The 17,699-nt window shown below is 39.0% G+C and overlaps 1 protein-coding gene across 1 annotated transcript in view; it reads right to left on the minus strand.

Moving 5' to 3' along the window:
• Positions 1-5,000, minus strand: part of ZBBX (zinc finger B-box domain containing) — a 78,418-nt gene extending 73,418 nt beyond the window's left edge. Inside the window, exons 1-2 of the mRNA XM_044384775.2 lie at positions 4,895-5,000; positions 614-727 (exon numbers count right to left, since the gene is read on the minus strand). Coding sequence (XP_044240710.2) covers positions 614-727; positions 4,895-4,962 — 182 coding nt within the window. The 5' untranslated portion in view covers positions 4,963-5,000. The remainder of the gene's footprint in view (positions 1-613; positions 728-4,894) is intronic.
• Between the last annotated feature and the right edge of the window lie 12,699 nt (positions 5,001-17,699).

Raw genomic sequence — 17,699 nt, forward strand, 5'->3', positions numbered from 1 at the left:
ATAATTTCCATGATATAACTATTAGTTCTGTTTGACTTTTATCATCTACATTTATTATTTTTATAAAATGCCCAGTAAAATTAGTATAGATACAAAGCACAATATTCGAGAGTGCTCATCAATAAAATTTCAGCTAAAACACATTTGTCTAAAAATATTTTAAACATACTTGAGGGTGTGAATGGTTCTTATATATGAACATGTAAATTCCTGCCCCCGCAAAGTCTTTTCATAAGTAAAACGACCTTAAACACAAACACAATCTCCTAAGGATGGCAGCTTTATGAGAGCAAAGGCCAACTTCTGCATTGCTGTGCTAAACATCCCAGACTTTAATGGTTCAGAAGAGTCATGTAAGAAGAGAAATAAGAAAGTGTAAGATCAAATAAAGTTTAAAGGAGACAGAAGTAATGGTAATTTTAAAAAGCAACATGCCTTAGATAAAGGACACAAATAGAAAAAGTAGGAGAAATTTAATACTATTTGTTCATCAGGAAAAGCCCGAAATTATTCATTCGGGGCAGATCTTTTTTGGAATGACATATTAATATATGAAATAGTTCTTTACCCAATTCAGTTTATTCCTCTCAAATTCCCTAAAAATGTCACCTACTCTCTTTCTTCCTTTTCTTTGCTCCGAGCTGATTGGAATTCCTGTAGCTTCTTTTCCATCTGTTTGTTCTCCAATTCTAACTGGATCTTCTCCATCCTCAGTTCCTGAGCATTCCTGAGTAAGAGTTAAACACAGAATGTTCATTTGTGGTAAACAAACAAAAAAAAACAAGGCAAAATAATTTTATATCATCTTTTGCCCTTAATTAAAATTATGAGTAGTAAGTAAGTGATGAAGTTTTCTAATTACTTCTTTTGCATTCTGTGAAATACGGTTTCTAAAGTTAGCATTACCTTCCATTAACATTCTCCTTAACGTATGTATCTCTTCAAATCTCAGATTTATGTTTTTCCTATTACAGTGCTAGAGGTTTCAAATCATAATTCACTTTCCATATGAACTCTGCCTTTACATATGCACAGGTATCTTAGAAAAAATATTTTCTAAGTTTCATACTATCTTTCCTCTAAGGAATTCAAGTAGTTTGAAGCATACTGTTAAAATAACTATTTTTTCTCTATAGACAGAATACACATTTTTGCTGACCTGATCATCTTAGAAACCTTCAATAAATTTCTACCTTTATGCTGTACAAGTACAATACAAGAAGAGAGAGAGAGCGAGCAGAGCCTGTTTGGGGCCTATTAGGGAGAAAGCACCTATTGAGGGTCTCAGTAGAGGAGCCATCAAAGGATTGAATGGGAACTGGGCCAACACTACCTAATGTTTCCTCGGAAGGAAGGCAATAAGAAAAGAACTTTTTTGAGGACAGAGAGGAGCCCTCTTATAGATTCTTGTGCAAGAGATTTTGATAATACTATCTGAAGCTCATCAAAATTTTAACACAAGCCAGTTGCTTCATTTTACAGTTCTGGTCTCTCGTCAGTATTAGTCACTGACACTGTCCATAGGTCTACACCAACCTAGTTCTCTAGCTTTTACTATCATGAGTTTAAATCTCTTCCTTTATTACTACATTAGTGTTTGTCTACATTCAAGTTGTGTGCATACCCAAGGATTCGATGGCAAGGAATTGAAAAATAAAAATAATGGAGATCAGAAAAGGGAACTAATTTATAGAAGCGGTCGCCAAAGGGCAAGCAGGCCAGAGACACGTGCCCAAGTGGACACTATCCAGGGAGATATACGGAAAGTGAAAGGAGGCAAAGCCTGCCAGAGGGTTCAGAGAAGCTGGCAAAGATACTGAGGGGAGGCACTATTTCCATTATATCTGCCCCACAAGGAGTATTTTAGCCCCTAGCACAAACAGGCACTGTGATGACAGGACATGTGATAGTACATGATAGGGTAGGAGACCCAGTAGAGCTTCTAGTACAGACAGGAACAGCCAGGCCTGAAGGTAAGTGAAATATAGTCTAATGGTGCTGTCATTGCAGAAGTACGTGCAGGTACCTGAACACACAGAAAGGGCACACACTCAGCCGACGGGCCTGCAAGAGCAGATCCAGGGGGAAGAGAAGTCTGAGCTGAGCCCTAAGGGATGAAAGAATCTAGCCAGTCAAAGGGAAGCGGTGAGAGCAGTGAAAAGTATGGGCATAAGTGGACACGGGTGATGTGTGGGTCCAGGCATTATGTGCAGGATGGGAAAGGTGGGAAGAAATGGAACTGCTGAAGTGGAGAGTGACCAGTTCACAAAGAGCCATGTAGGCCATGATGAGGATTTGTATTCTATAAGCAATGAGACTCACCAAAGAATTTTAAAAGAATTGATCAGACTTGCATTTTATTCAGAAAGATCACTCTGACTCAGAATGGGAAATTAGAGGGTGCAAGGCTGAAAGGCAAGACAAGGCAACCAGTCGGGAGACTATTTCGGTAATCCTAATAATAGAGAGATGATGCTGGTTTGACTGGATAGAGACAGTGGAGAGAAAAATGGGAGCATTTGAGAAATCTAAGGAAAAAAAATTAACTGGACTTGGAGACTGACCAGAAGTAGGTGACTCACCAGGGAAGGGACAAGGAAGGAATCTAAGATAATCCTAGGTTTCTTACTTGGACAACCAGAAGGATAATGATGCCTAGATCACTTTGGGATGGGACGGGGACACAGTTCAGGACTGATACCTGAGCTGGTCTGCCTGCCCAAAGTCTCGATGGCCCACAATACTTTTCGCATGGCTTCCAGAGGAAGAGTTCAAGAGCACAAATGTGACTGTGTTACTCACTTGCTTAGAAAACTTTTAATGTTTCTGAAAACCCGACTGTGGGAGAGGAAAGGGCTGAGACTGAAAAAAAAGACTGTCTTACTGACCACAAGTGGTCAAGTTGATAGGATGCTATGGGTGTGAAACAAGACAAGGGTTCCTCTTGGAGATAGCTTCAGACACAGAGCCAGAGGGCAGGCAGGACCACTGAGGAAAACTAGGCTTGATCCTGCAGAGACCAGGTCAACCCAACAAATCCAAGGGCCAGAAACAACCTGCTGAAATGAGTTGGGGGCTGAGAAAGAGGAAGACAAAAACTGGAGAACACCAATACATCAGACAAGGTTAAGATAATCGTTAAGACAGTATCAAATGAAAATAGGGGGACAAGGGGAATAAGGAAAGGGGGACAAAGGGAACTCCAGAACAATTACCATAGAGTGGGTGTTCCTGTCCTAGCTTCTGTAGGTTATTGATCATGGGTGGATCAGGGAGACCTGCAGGCCATGGAACAGTGATCCCCCCCACCTCCAAAATAAATTCCAAACTCCTTAATGTAGCATACAAATTAATTTACTATCTATACAAAACCCTGTCCTTCTCTCCAACTTTCTTCTATAAATCTCTGTTCCATAAATCACTGGATGTGTCTGAATGTTCCCAAACTATGTGGTCTCTGTGCCTTTGCACAAGTTTCCCCCAGTAACTACCCAACTAACTGCATCATTCAGGTGAAGCTTGGAGACCTCCTCCTCCCTGACCCAGTAGTTTGGGCCATGTTCTTATAGCCCCCTGTGCTTTCTCATCACACCACGCTTCACACTATCTCATAAACGTGATTTTATCTATTTCTGTCTTCTACAAGCTACCTGAGAGCAAAGATTGTGTTTCCTTACTTTCATAGCCACCATTCCCCAGCACAGTGTGTAGAACATGTGCACTTAATAAATGTTTGGATAAATGGTTTACAGATATATAAACACAGACTGGAAATGTATGACCAAAATCAAAGTTTGTATGCCCCTTTTCTTTTGACACAAAAAGCAAAATTGGTAATAGTAGCAATTAGATAGCTCCCCTCCCACCAAAAATGGTAAAACAAATACAGCTGATCTTGAACAACAGGGGTTTGAACTGCATGGGTCCACTTATACACAAATTTTTTTTTTATAAATACAGTACAATATTGTCTTTTCCTTACGATTTTCTTAATAACATTTTTTCCCTCTAGCTTAGTTTATTGAAAGAATATGGTATATAATACATGTGACACATAAAATATGTGTTATTTGACTGTTTATGTTATCCATAAGGCTTCCGGTCAAGAGTAGGTTATTAGTAGTTAAGTTTTGGGGATGTCAAAACTTATACGTGGATTTCTGACTGTGGTAGGGGGTCAGTGCCCCTAATCCTCGTGTTGTTCAAGGGTCAACCATGCTGAGAATGCCATATATTTGTGTAACATTTTCCAGTTCACACATGCTCTTACACACAGTATCTCAAAAGTGAAGGAAGAATTAGGAAGACTCTGAAGACATTGAATAACCACAGGACTATTGATCTGATTCAGGGAACTCAAAACTAAAAGTCGACAGTCTATCCCTAACCCAAACCAGCTGGCCTTTATTGATACTTGAGAAAAAGGCTTGGGAATTTCCAGTGATTCTAGATGACCTCAAAGGGAAACAGTATATTGACACTTCCAGTACTCCTGCCATGTCATGAAATTCCCAGGATATGCAGAATTGCTTGGTTCTAGTTGAATTTCTTGTTGAACCAAATTTCAGTGTCTTTCAGTTTCTTCAGGGTGATTCCTTTTATTCTGAACAAGTGTCACAAACTATTTGTAACTTTGTTAGATTGCTTAAATAGTCAATGCAAAGTCTACTTAAAACTTTTCACCTCAATTTTGTGGCATAAATAATTTTAGTACTCATTTTAAAAACTATTATAGATTTATAATAGATAAAATACATCAAAGTAAAGAAAATGGAGATAAGAACTCACAAATTTAAGCTCAAGTCTAAACTGCCTCATATAAAAAGAATACTTTAAATTATAGCTTACAGAAATATTAGCAATTATTTCTATTTAAGTAATAAATAGCACTTACTTGTATTTCAGCTTTACAGAGTTTCCAGGTTTTCCCCATGGAAGAACTACAAAATCTTTGGTGTTCATGATCAGTCTTTTTTTTCCCACTGTTTTAATATTATATAAAAATCATTGTGATTTGCAAAAACTTCTGAAAAAGTAACAGTCAAAAGAATTATGTCAGAGTAAAGCAGGTAAATTACAAATTCAAAACTACATATAGTTCGGGCAAGTTTTAAAAATAAAAATCATTATAAGAGGAAAAGCTGAATGAAAGGTTAAACAATAAATATATATATGTTAAATATAAATTTTATAAATATTTATATACTAATAAAGTTATAAATAAAGCATATCTGATGAAACTAAAATTTTACCAATAATTATATAGCAAAAGACTATGGAAATAGTCAATTGAAAGTGAAGAATGCACTCATTAAGACAAACAGAGAACATAATCCGGCTCTTTCTATGGTAAAGAATATAAAAATAGATATCAGGTTTTGTTCCCATCCAAAAATAATATCCATGGCTAAATATAGGGAAAAGAAAAGAACTTTTGAGATACAATCCAAACTCTAAACCTTTTTTTGTCCAAATATAGTAATGTAAAATGAGAATTAAGGTATGTAATAGTTACCCAAAGGCATGTAATAGTTACCCAAAGGCATTCTAATATCCTCATTCATCAAAGAAAATTTTAATGATGCTTTGCCTAAGATCAGAAATTAGCATATTTAGAAATAATTTTTAACAAGAAATGGAACAAAAAAGATTTTCTGCCCAACTCCAAGTTAACCAGAAAATTAAATTATTCAGAACACACTATTTCCTGAGTATCCCAATTATTCATGGTTCTATAATTTACTCCGCAATGCTGAATTACTGAATCACATGCACAACTATTAGATTTTTATACCAATAAAAATTTCCAAATTCTGAATGCTCTTAAAGAAATATAAGAGGCATTACCATAGAGTCTATAGTCTTAAATGGCCAAACCATTTGATATTGTTGGTTTATATATGTGGTCTTATGTATTCACAACCCCCATAAATATTTACTAAGTCTCTGCTATATGCAAAGCACTGGGCTGAGAGGCATGAAGGAATCAAGGCCCAGGGAGATTTGTTTTCTGGCTCAAATGGCAAAGAGTCAAAAAGAGCCTATAAGACCTAAATATAAAAGCCATAAAACAGGGTAGAAATTATAAAGTCCATAAAACTAGATGTAATAATAATGTAAGAAGTGAGAGAAAGGAGAGAATTCGAGCTGGCTAGCATTGAAAGTGGGGTTTTGAGAAGAAAGGGGGCTTATATAAGAAGATATGGGGGGGGGCGCCAGGGTGGCCCTGTTGGTTAAGTGTCCAACTCTTGATTTCAGCTCATGTCATGATCTCAGCGTTGTGAGATGGAGCCCTACGATGGGCTCTGTGCTGGGCATGGAGTCTGCTTCAGATTCTTGCTCCCTTTTCCTCTCCCCCTCACTAAAAAATGAAGAAGAAGAAGAAGGAGGAGGAGGAGGGGGGGAGGGGGAGGGGGAGAGGAAGGGGGAGAAGAAAGAAGAAAGAAGAAAGAAGAAAGAAGAAGGAAGAGGAAGAGGAAGAAGAAGAAGAGAAGGAGGAGGAGGAGGAGGAGGAGGAGGAGGAGGAGAAGATGATATGGACTGGATGAACACTCCACACTATGAGAAAGAACAGCTTTTTGACTGGTTCCATTTGGTTGATGTGCAGGTTACATGGAGGGGAAAAAGTACGCATACACTTGGAAATATAGGCTGAGGGCCAATAATGAGTGGCTTGAAATGCAAAGTTAAGGCATTTGGAATTTATTCTCTAGCTAATGAGAGTCCCTGAAAGGTTTAGACAGAAGAACAGAAAATAATCTAGAAGCTTTGCTCAGAAACCTAAGGAGGGAAGGCATCAGAACGGGAGTAACCAAATGGAAGGCTATTGTAACATCAAAGTCTACATAATCAAATAAGCACTTCATCAGTTTTGTTCCTTTGGGACACTCTCTTGTAATTTCAATGATGCAACCACTGATCAAAACATTTTTAGAATGCTTCTTTTGATGGGCACCTGGGTGGCTCAGTTGGTTAAGCCTCTTCCTTCAGCTCAAGTCATGATCCCGGGGTCCTGGGATCAAGCCCCATGTCTGGCTCCCTGCTCAGTGGGGAGCCTGCTTCTCCCTCTCTCTGCAGCTCCTCCTGCTTGTGCTCTCTCTCAAATAAAAAAAAAATTTTTTTTAAAGAATGCCTCTTTTGAAACCATCTGTAGAGTCCATCATATACCCAACAAACACACAGATCTACTTTGCTGTGCCTCTCTTAAAACTAAAAATGATATTGTCCAACAAGAGCAATTACTTTGTTCATTCAAATCTAGTTTCAAGTTACTCTACCTCCGAAAAATCAAATCTAGCCTGAAAGGATAGATTTTTACTACCTTGGAGAAAATTCTGAAGGAATATATTCCCTGAAGATAATTCCAAAATGGAATTATACAAAATAATTTTATATTGTAAGCCATGTTGTGGATGTATCGTAGGACTAAGTGTATTTGTGCCTTCAATAAACAAACAATTAGCTACTCCTTTGGATTCCTTTATGGAGTCACAATGGTAAAAAAGACATAGTGTCTTCCTTCAAAGCACTCAAAATGAAAGAGAAAGCCACACAATGACAATACCATGGAACATTCCAACAGAAGGAAATACTTACGAGGGACATTTAACTCAGATTCTTTACTCAAGCACCAAGTCCTATCTCTCAAAGCTAAAATCAGTGTCAAAGAAAACCAAAGATACCACTGGAAATGAAGATTTGGTTTGCTTTGGGGAAGGGTGGATGCATCTTCTACCCCTTTGTAGGTAAAACCTCTGTCATACTTAAAGCTACCTTCAAAAAAAAAGCTCCAGGGATAATCCTACTCAAAAAGAGTCTGTATCTCTTTTTGATTATAACCTGGAAATCCAACTGCTAGACCCTAGTCTACTGTGGCTAAGTTTTTCATGTAAAGTTCCATACTGTTATCATTACCCAAAAAATTGAAAGTCATATGTGGATTTTTAACTGTGTGGGGGCTGCTGTGCCTAATTCCCCCATTGTTCAGGGGTCAACTGCATACGTACATACGCATAAAACTGAACTAATACACGAGGACTGAGATGAATTTAAAAAAAAGTATAAATTTCATTAGGATGAGATGATTCAGATTTATAGCTCTGCTGATAATGTGATTTAACCAAGAAATGGTCTTATTCGGGGGCACTTCACTTCACTGAATGCAATTAGTAAGGCTTCTTCTCAGTTAAATGTTTTATCAAGTCACACACATAAGCCAATTTTCTTGTATGAAGAAAAAAGGAAGATTATAATTGTGAGTCATGCTGTTCTGCCTGTTTCCTTTCGTAAAACCAAAAGAGAATTAGTCACCTTTCTTGGGACAGCAAGGATATAACAATGTCAGCAGGAAGAATAGCAAGGACAAAACTTTTAGTCACTTAATGGAATCAGGGAAGTACAGATAAACTCTCTATTATGCAAACTTTGTAGTTCCACCTGTCCTTTGGTGACTCCATTTTTCCCTGACAATTAAATACCAAAACTTTAATATTTATTTGAAAAATTTTCTCATTACCTGATTTATTAGACTGCATCATTTCTCCATCCCCAAACTTTTTCTTCCCCACACATATACACATAATATGACCTAATGTGGTCCATGATGGTTTGATTCTCCTTCTACGTAAGTTCCCATTCTGGGAATGCAGCCCAAGCATCAAGGCTGGCTACCACAGAATGGAAACAAAGAAATTATGATGATTTATAATCCTAGAAACTCAGAGCGTTCATCAAGAGTTGCCCTAGTCTCCTAGAATTTGCCATGACACCATTGGCAGAATGGAAGATTTAGGAAACCACTGTTTTCAAGATGGACAGTTTTTTAAAAAAGATTTGGGCCTTCTCTCTCTCCTCATGATAGAGGTGGGCTTCCAACGGGGCACTGAGTAGAACAGAGTGGAGAGAGGGGCAGAGCAAAGAGGAGACTCCCCGCTGAGCAGGGAGCCAGATGTGGGGCTTGATCCCAGGACCCCAGGATCATGACCTGAGCAGAAGGCAGATCCTTAACTGACTGAGCCACCCAGGCACCCAAGTTGGGACAATTTTTGTAACTGAGAACTTATCTAAGATGAGTTGGTTATTCTAATGACCCAGATCATCTTAGACCCAAAAACTTAAAAGCCAACGAATAAGAAATTTTCCTTACTTTATATGTTTAAGATCCAAAAACAAGCTCTTTTAGATGGATTAACATGTTTACCATAGTACTTAGAGACCCAAGAAAGAAATGTTTTAAAAAAATGAATTTAAATAAAAATAGTAGTTTTAAACTCTTAAAAGAATTATATTTTAATATTTTCACTATCTGATACTATATATATATATATCTTTTGAAAAATCCAAGGAAAAGACTGGATAATACATGAACCCTAGCATAATGTCTTGTGCTTGAGTGGCCTACTAAATATATATACGCCATTTTCTCCTAGCACAGGCCATGAAACTAAATCAGGTATTGACTTCTCAGCTGCACTTAATCTGTCAGCCAGCCAACATATCTGATAAATACTGCCTCAGGGTACTAAACAGTACCCATGTCACCCAGTTCTTACCTTGCTTGTGCAGGTTCCCTTGGGAACACTTAAGAAAGTTTGCTTTCCGATATCAAGGGGCGAGGTATCTTTTTAAAGTATTTGCCAACAAAAAATGATAAGTAATATTAAAAAATACTAGGTTTAAGTTCAGAGGACCTTTGTGTCAGAGTGGTCTCTGAGCCTCAGTTTATCAATGTATTAAATGATGAGAGTTCCACCCCCCCACCTAATTTGCAGGATATCAAGCAAAAAGGCTCTAACTTGTGGCCTGTAAATCAGGAGGCTCCTTAAGGACCTCCAGAGAGCTCAGGGTTCCCAGAAGGGGCAGCCTTAGAAACTACCTTGAGAAGGCAATGAGGGAGCATCAAGGCTTTTCTTAAACCACAGCTTCTCTGATTTCATCTATTTTACATAATGAGCCTCTGGGTCAGATCTACTATAAAGAAACTCCTCTACAGCTTAAAAAAAATGTTTTAAAGGCACAACAGTAAATCAATATACAATCATTATTAATTCTGTATCAACTGAAAATTTCATATGATTACAAATAGCAATGAAAACATTAAATTTATGAATCACATCTTTCAGAAATCCAAGCCCTTTTATATGTATCTATCCCCTCCATTCTCATAAAGTCCACTATTAGCGTAAGTGGTATTTATGACTATATCAGGAATGAGAAAATTAAGGCATCCGTCCAAGATTAGTGACAAAGCCAGAAAGTACAGTTTTATTCCCAGTCCTGGTAGCTCCTTTAAAGTCTTGAAATCTAAATATTGTCCTACATACTTAAAATGATTAATTCATATCATTCCTATTCTTCCCCCTTTCACACTCTTAACCTGTCATAAAAAGGAAATTTAGAGAAAGAACTGTTTGGCATTAGATCACTTTCTAAATTTTACAGCAATATATTTAAACACCGGTGAAAACCTTTGGGGTGTCAAATTGCTCCCATGTAATAGATGGTAACAAATTTTTCTTTCTATATTTTTTCCCCATACCCAGAAGAAAAAAAATTACTCAGCTGCTCTGTTCAGTATCTTAAGAGCCTCAATTATGCATTCCAATCTTCCAAGCATTATACATTATTTTCCACTTCTCTGCTCACCAAGTGTTATTCTATTCAGTGCCCAGTTGGAAGGCCACCTCTACCATGAAGATTTCTTCCATCAAAAGTGAACTTCTGTAAGGGCACCATGTGTAACACACTCATTTGCTATTGCATGCTGCCTGTGTTATTTCTTGCCACCTTGGTTTTATAGATGTTGCTTCCCTAAGCATCTCAAATATGCCATTGATCTTTGAATCTCCAGCAATTAAAAGAGGGCCTACACATAATGTACTGACAGTAATAATATGCTAAGTTTTAAATATTTAGTTTTTTCCTACTGCTTTGAATTTATTGCACAACCTTATGAAAAAAATTTAAACAAACACACCCTCTTTGCCACTTCAACAAATACTTTTGTCTTTTTTTTTTTCTATGTATCCTACCAGACTTTGATGAACATTCAACAAATATAGGAACACCTCTTTGGTAAGCACTGAAGAACAAAGTGAACCAAACAGGGATAGCATCAAACCTCATGGAACTTACACTTTGGTGAAGAAAGCAGGAAAAATCAAGAAGCAAATAAAATTACTGGGGTAAGTATTAAGCGTTCTGAAGGAAATACACAGAAGACCGAGGCACTTTCAAACACATTTGTAACACAACTGTAAATACTATGGGAGGTCAGGACAGGCCTCTAAGTAGCCTATAAATTAAGGTGCTAGAGGAGGTGGGGGCGTTTTTGTTCTTGTTTTTGTTTTCATTTTCCATAAGCATACAGTTTGCATAGTTTTAATATGTGTAGCTTCAAATGTATGTGACTTTCTTTCTTCCTTAACTAACTCTGGTTTTAACTAATGCTGGATTTAAAAAATAAGGTTATAAAAAAATATATATAACTGAACCTATATATGAGCACCTCTAATGCTGATTTGCGGAGAGAAGAAAAAACTCCCGGAGGGAGTTAAGATGGCGGAGGATTAGGGGACCCCTTTTTCAGCTGGTCGCCTGAGTTGAGTTGAATAGGTACCAGACCAGCCTGAACATCCACGGAATCAGCATGAGACACAGGAAGAAACATCTGGATCTCTACAAATGAACATCTCCAGCACTGAGTATTGAGGTATGAAGCGGGGAGCTGTGAAACCACGCACAGCTATCGGAAGATAAACGGAAGGGGGAGGGAGCCACCGCGTTCGGGCGCCGGGAAGCGGTAGCCACCTGCACGGGGGAGCAGGCGGACTCCCGGACCGACACCCAGGAGAGAGCCGACTGAGACAGGGAGCCAGGGACACGCGTGACAAGACTGAAACAGAGCTCCAGTGTGCTCAGTGGAACCAGACTGAGACCGGGAGCTCCGCGAGCTCCGCGAGCTCCGGAGCACGCGGGGGGTGGCTGGTGGCTGGTGGCTGGCGGTGTTAGAAACACAAAGGACAGAGAGGCGCCGGCCCTGGAAATGAGGGCTGGGACGCCAGGTGTGGGGCACACATCCCGGGATGCTGCAGGGTTGAGCAGCACCAACAGAAACAAAGTTAAAGTGGCCAGAACATCAGTGGAGAACGGTCAACGATCCCTCTGTTCTGAGACGGAGGCTGAGATGCGGCCACTGCTGCTCTGACTCTCAGAAGAGGCACAGCAAACTGCCAGGGAAAGCCGCCAGAGAACAAAAGCCTGGAAATACCAGCTCACAGTGTATTCATCCCATGCCCCCTCGCAGGGGACACCGAGACTCAACCCAAACAGGGTTGCCTGATATCGGCACGGCAGGCCCTCCCCCAGAAGGCAGTCTGAAAAATCAAGAAGCCCACATCCCTAAGATCCCTATATAATGAGTGCGCACTGCCTGGGTCCCAGTCAATAATTTGGGCTCTGGACAACCCTGCAACCTCTCCTCATCAGAATGATGAGAAGGAGAAATCCCCCGCAGCAAAGAAAAGACAATGAGTCTGTGGCCTCTGCCACAGAACTAATGGATATAGATATAACCAAATTATCAGAAATGGAATTCAGAGTAGCAATGGTCAAGATGATGTGTAGACTTGAAAAAAGTATTAACAAAAATGTTAATGAGAATATAGAATCTCTAAGGGCAGAAATGAGAGCAAATCTGGCAGATATTAAAAATTCTATGAATCAAACGCAGTCAAAACTAGAGGCTCTGACGGCCAGGGTGAATGAGGCAGAAGAACGTATCAGCAAATTAGAGGATGGGTTAGTAGAAGAGAAAGCAAAATAGAATCTGGGCTCAAAAAAATCTAATCTCAAGAATGTAGGTTACGGGAGATTACTGACTCAATGAAACGTTCCAATGTCAGAATCATCGGCATCCCCTAGGGGGTGGAGAAAAACAGAGGTCTAGAAGAGATATTGGAACCAACTGTAGCTGAAAACTTCCCTAATCTAGCAAAGGAAACAAGCATTCATGTCCAAGAGGCAGAGAGGACCACTCCCAAGCTCAACCATGACACACCTATGCCACGTCACGTCATAGTGCATTTAGCAAATATTAGATCCAAGGATACAGTATTGAAAGTGGCCAGGACAAAGAATATTCTCACGTACCAAGGCAAAGGCATCAGAATTACGTCAGACCTGTCTACACAGACCTGGAATGAGAGAAAGCGTTGGGGGGCCATATTTAAAGCTCTTTCAGAGAAAAACATGCAGCCAAGGATCCTTTATCCAGCAAGGCTGTCATTCAGAATTGATGGAGAAATAAAGATCTTCCAGAATTGCCAGTCATTGACCAATTTCTAACCACAAAACCAGCCCTACAGGAGATATTAAGGGGGGTTCTATAAAAGTAAAAAGGCCCCAAGAGTGATACAGACAGAAAGTCACAATCTATAGAAACAAAGACTTTACTGGCAACATGGCATCATTAAAATCACATCTCTCAATAATCAGTCTCAGTGTAAATGGCCTAAATGCTCCCATGAAACACCACAGGGTTGCAGATTGGATAAAAAGACATGACGCATCCATTTGCTGTCTACATGGGACTCATTTTGAACCTAAAGATGCATTCAGACTGAAAGTAAAGGCATGGAATACCATCTTTCATGCCAATGGACCTCAAAAGAAAGCTGGGGTAGCAATTCCCATATCAGACAGGTTGGATTTTAAACTAAAGACTATAGGTAGAGACACAGAAGGGCACTATATTATTCTTAAAGGATGTTTCCAACAAGTGGATATGACAATTATAAATATATATGCCCCAACAGGAGAGCAGCAAGATACACAAGCCAACTCTTAACCACAATAAAAAGACATATAGATAAAAATACGTTAATAGTAGGGGACCACAACACTCCACTATCAGAAATAGACAGAACGCCCATGCAAAAAATCGACAAAGAAACAAGGGCTTTGAATGCCATACTCGACGAGTTGGACCTCAAAGATATATATAGAACACTACACCCCAGAACCAAAGAATACTCATTCTATTCTAATGCCCATGGAACATTCTCAAGAATACACCATGTTCTGGGTCACAAAAAAGGTCTCAACCAATACCAAAAGACGGAAATTATTCCCTGCATATTCTCAGACCACAACGCTTTGAAATTGGAACTCAACCACAAGGAAAAATTTGGAAGAAACTCAATCACTTGGAGACTAAGAACCTTCCTGTTCAAGAATGATTTGATAAACCAGGAAATCAAAAATCAATTTAAACAATTTATGGAGACCAATAGAATGAAAACACAATGGTCCAAAACCAATGGGATACTGCTAAGGGGGAAATACATAGCCATCCAACCTTCACTCAAAAGAATAGAAAAATCTAAAATGCAGTTTTTATATTCTCACCTCAAGAAGCTGGAACAGCAACAGAGGGACAGGCCTAATCCACGCACGAGGAAGCAGTTGACCAATTTTAGAGCAGAAATCAATGAATTAGAAACCAGGAGTACAGTAGAGCAGATCAACAGAACTAGAAGCTGGTTCTCTGAAAGAGTAAATAAAAATTGACAGACCACTGGCAAGACTTATCCAAAAGAAAAGAGAAAGGACCCAAATTAATAAAATTATGAATGAAAAGGGAGAGGTCACAAGCAATACCAATGAAATTGTAAAGATCATTAGAAACTTTTATCAACAGCTTTATGCCAATAAATTAAGCAATCTGGAAGAGATGGAGGCCTTCCTGGAAACCTATAAACTACCAAGACTGAAACAGGAAGAAATAGATTTTTTAAACAGGCCAATTAATTATGAAGAGATTGAGTCAGTGATAAACAACCTTCCAGAAAACAAAACTCCAGTCCCGGACAGTTTTCCTGGGGAATTCTACCAAACATTCAATGAAGAAATAATACCTATTCTCCTAAAGCTATTTCAAAAAAATAGAGACAGAAGGAAAGCTACCAAACTCATTCTATGAGGCCAATATTACCTTGATCCCCAAACCAGTCAAAGACCCCATCAAAAAGGAGAATTACAGAAAGATTTCCCTAATGAATATGGGTTCCAAAATCCTCAACAAGATCCTGGCTAATAGAATCCAACAGTACATTAAAAGGATTATCCATCATGACCAAGTGGGATTCATCCCTGGGATGCAAGGGTGGTACAACAATTGCAAATCTATCATTGTTATAGACTTTAACAGAAAGAAAAAAGCCAAAAATCATATGATTCTCTCAATAGATGCAGAAAAAGCGTTTGACAAAATACAGCATCCTTTCCTGAGTAAAACCCTTCAGAGTGTAGGGATAGAGGGTACATTCCTCAATCTCATAAAAACCATCTATGAAAAGCCTACAGCAAATATCATTCTCAATGGGGAAAAGCTGGAAGCCTTTCCCTTAAAATCAGGAACACGACAAGGATGCCCACTCTCGCCACTATTATTCAACATAGTACTAGAAGTCCTTGCGACAGCAATCAGACAACAAAAAGGGGTAAAAGGTATCCAAATTGGCAAAGAAGAAATCAAACTATCTCTCTTTGCAGAAGACATGATACTCTATATGGAAAACCCAAAAGAATCCACGCCCAAACTATTAGAAGTTATAGAGCAATTCAGTAATGTGGCTGGATACAAAATCAATGCTCAGAAATCAGTTGCACGAATAATGAGACTGAAGAAAGAGAAATTAGGGAACCCATCCCATTTACAATAGCACCAAAAACCATACGTTACCTTGGAATTAACTTAACCAGAGATGTAAAGGATCTCTATTCTAGGAACTATAAATCACTCTTGAAAGACATTGAGGAAGACACAAAAAGATGGAAAAATATTCCATGCTCATGGATCGGAAGAATTTACATAGTTAAAATGTCCATGCTACCCAGAGCAATCTACACTTTCAATGCTATCCCAATCAAAATACCGATGACATTTTTCAAAGAACTGGCACAAATAGCCCTTAAATTTGTATGGAACCAGAAAAGGCCCCGAAACGCCAAGGAACTGTTGAAAAGGAAAAACAAAGCTGGGGGCATCACAATGCCGGATTTCGAGCTGTACTACAAAGCTGTGATCACAAAGACAGCATGGTACTGGCACAAAAATAGACACATAGACCAATGGAACAGAATAGAGAACCCAGAAATGGACTCTCGGCTCTTTGGGCAACTAATCTTTGATAAAGCAGGAAAAAACAGCCGGTGGAAAAAAGACAGTCTCTTCAGTAAATGGTGCTTGGAAAATTGGACAGCTACATGCAAAAGAATGAAACTTGACCACTCTCTCACACCATACACAAAGATAAACTCTAAATGGATGAAAGACCTCGATGGGAGACAGGAATCCGTCAAAATCCTAGAGGAGAGCATAGGCAGCAACCTCTACGACAACGGCAAAGCAACCTTTTTCATGACACATCTCCAAAGGCAAGAGAAACAAAAGATAAAATGAACTTGTGGGACATCATCAAGATAAAAATCTTCTGCACAGCCAAGGAAACAGTCAAAAAAACTAAGAGGCAGCCCATGGAATGGGAGAATATATTTGCAAATGATACTACAGATAAAAGACTGGTATCCAAGATCTACAAAGAACTTCTCAAACTCAATACGCGAGAAACAAATAAACAAATCATAAAATGGGCAGAAGATGTGAACAGACACTTTTCCAATGATGACATACAAATGGCGAACAGACACATGAAAAAATGTTCAAAATCTTTGGCTATCAGGGAAATTCAAATCTGAACCACACTAAGATACCACCTTATGCCAGTTAGAATGGCAAAAATTGACAAGGCAAGAAACAACAATTGCTGGAGAGGATGTGGAGAAAGGGGATCCCTCCTACATTGTTGGGGGGAATGCAGGTTGGTACAGCCACTCTGGAAAACAGTGTGGAGGTCCCTTAAAAAGGTAAAAATTGAGCTACCCTATGATCCAGCCATTGCAATACTGGGTATTTACCCCAAAGATACAGACATAGTGAAGAGAAGGGCCATATGCACTCCAATGTTCATAGCAGCATTGTCCACAATAGCTAAATCGTGGAATGAGCCGAGATGCCCTTCAACAATGACTGGATTAAGAAGTTGTGGTCCATATATACAATGGAATTTTACTCAGCTATCAGAAGGAACGAGTTCTCAACATTTGCTGCAACATGGACGGCACTGGAGGAGATAATGCTAAGTGAAATAAGTCAAGCAGGGAAAGACAAGTATCATATGGTTTCTCTCATCTATGGAACATAAGAACTAGGAAGATCGGTAGGGGAAGAAAGGGATAAAGAAAGGGGGGGTAATCAGAAGGGGGAATGAAGGATGAGAGACTATGGACTCTGAGAAACAAACTGAGGGCTTCAGAGGGGAGGGGTGTGGGGGAATGCGATAGACTGGTGATGGGTAGTAAGGAGGGCATGTATTGCATGGTGCACTGGGTGTTATACGCAACTAATGAATCATCGAACTTTACATCAGAAACCAGGGTTGTACTGTATGGACTAACATAATATAATTTTAAAAAATTAAAAAAAAAAAAAAGAAAGCTGGAGACGGCCAAAAAAAAAAAAGTGTTGCATTCCTGGGAAGATGCTACAGATTTGCATTCTCAGTACAATGCAAATAAATACATGCTACTAGATCTCTGATTTGGCTGAGGATTTGTATGGCAGAGCTTGAAATGAAATG

The sequence above is a fragment of the Ursus arctos genome, unplaced genomic scaffold (genome assembly GCF_023065955.2).
Source record: "Ursus arctos isolate Adak ecotype North America unplaced genomic scaffold, UrsArc2.0 scaffold_4, whole genome shotgun sequence".
Taxonomy (NCBI): Eukaryota; Metazoa; Chordata; class Mammalia; order Carnivora; family Ursidae; genus Ursus; species Ursus arctos.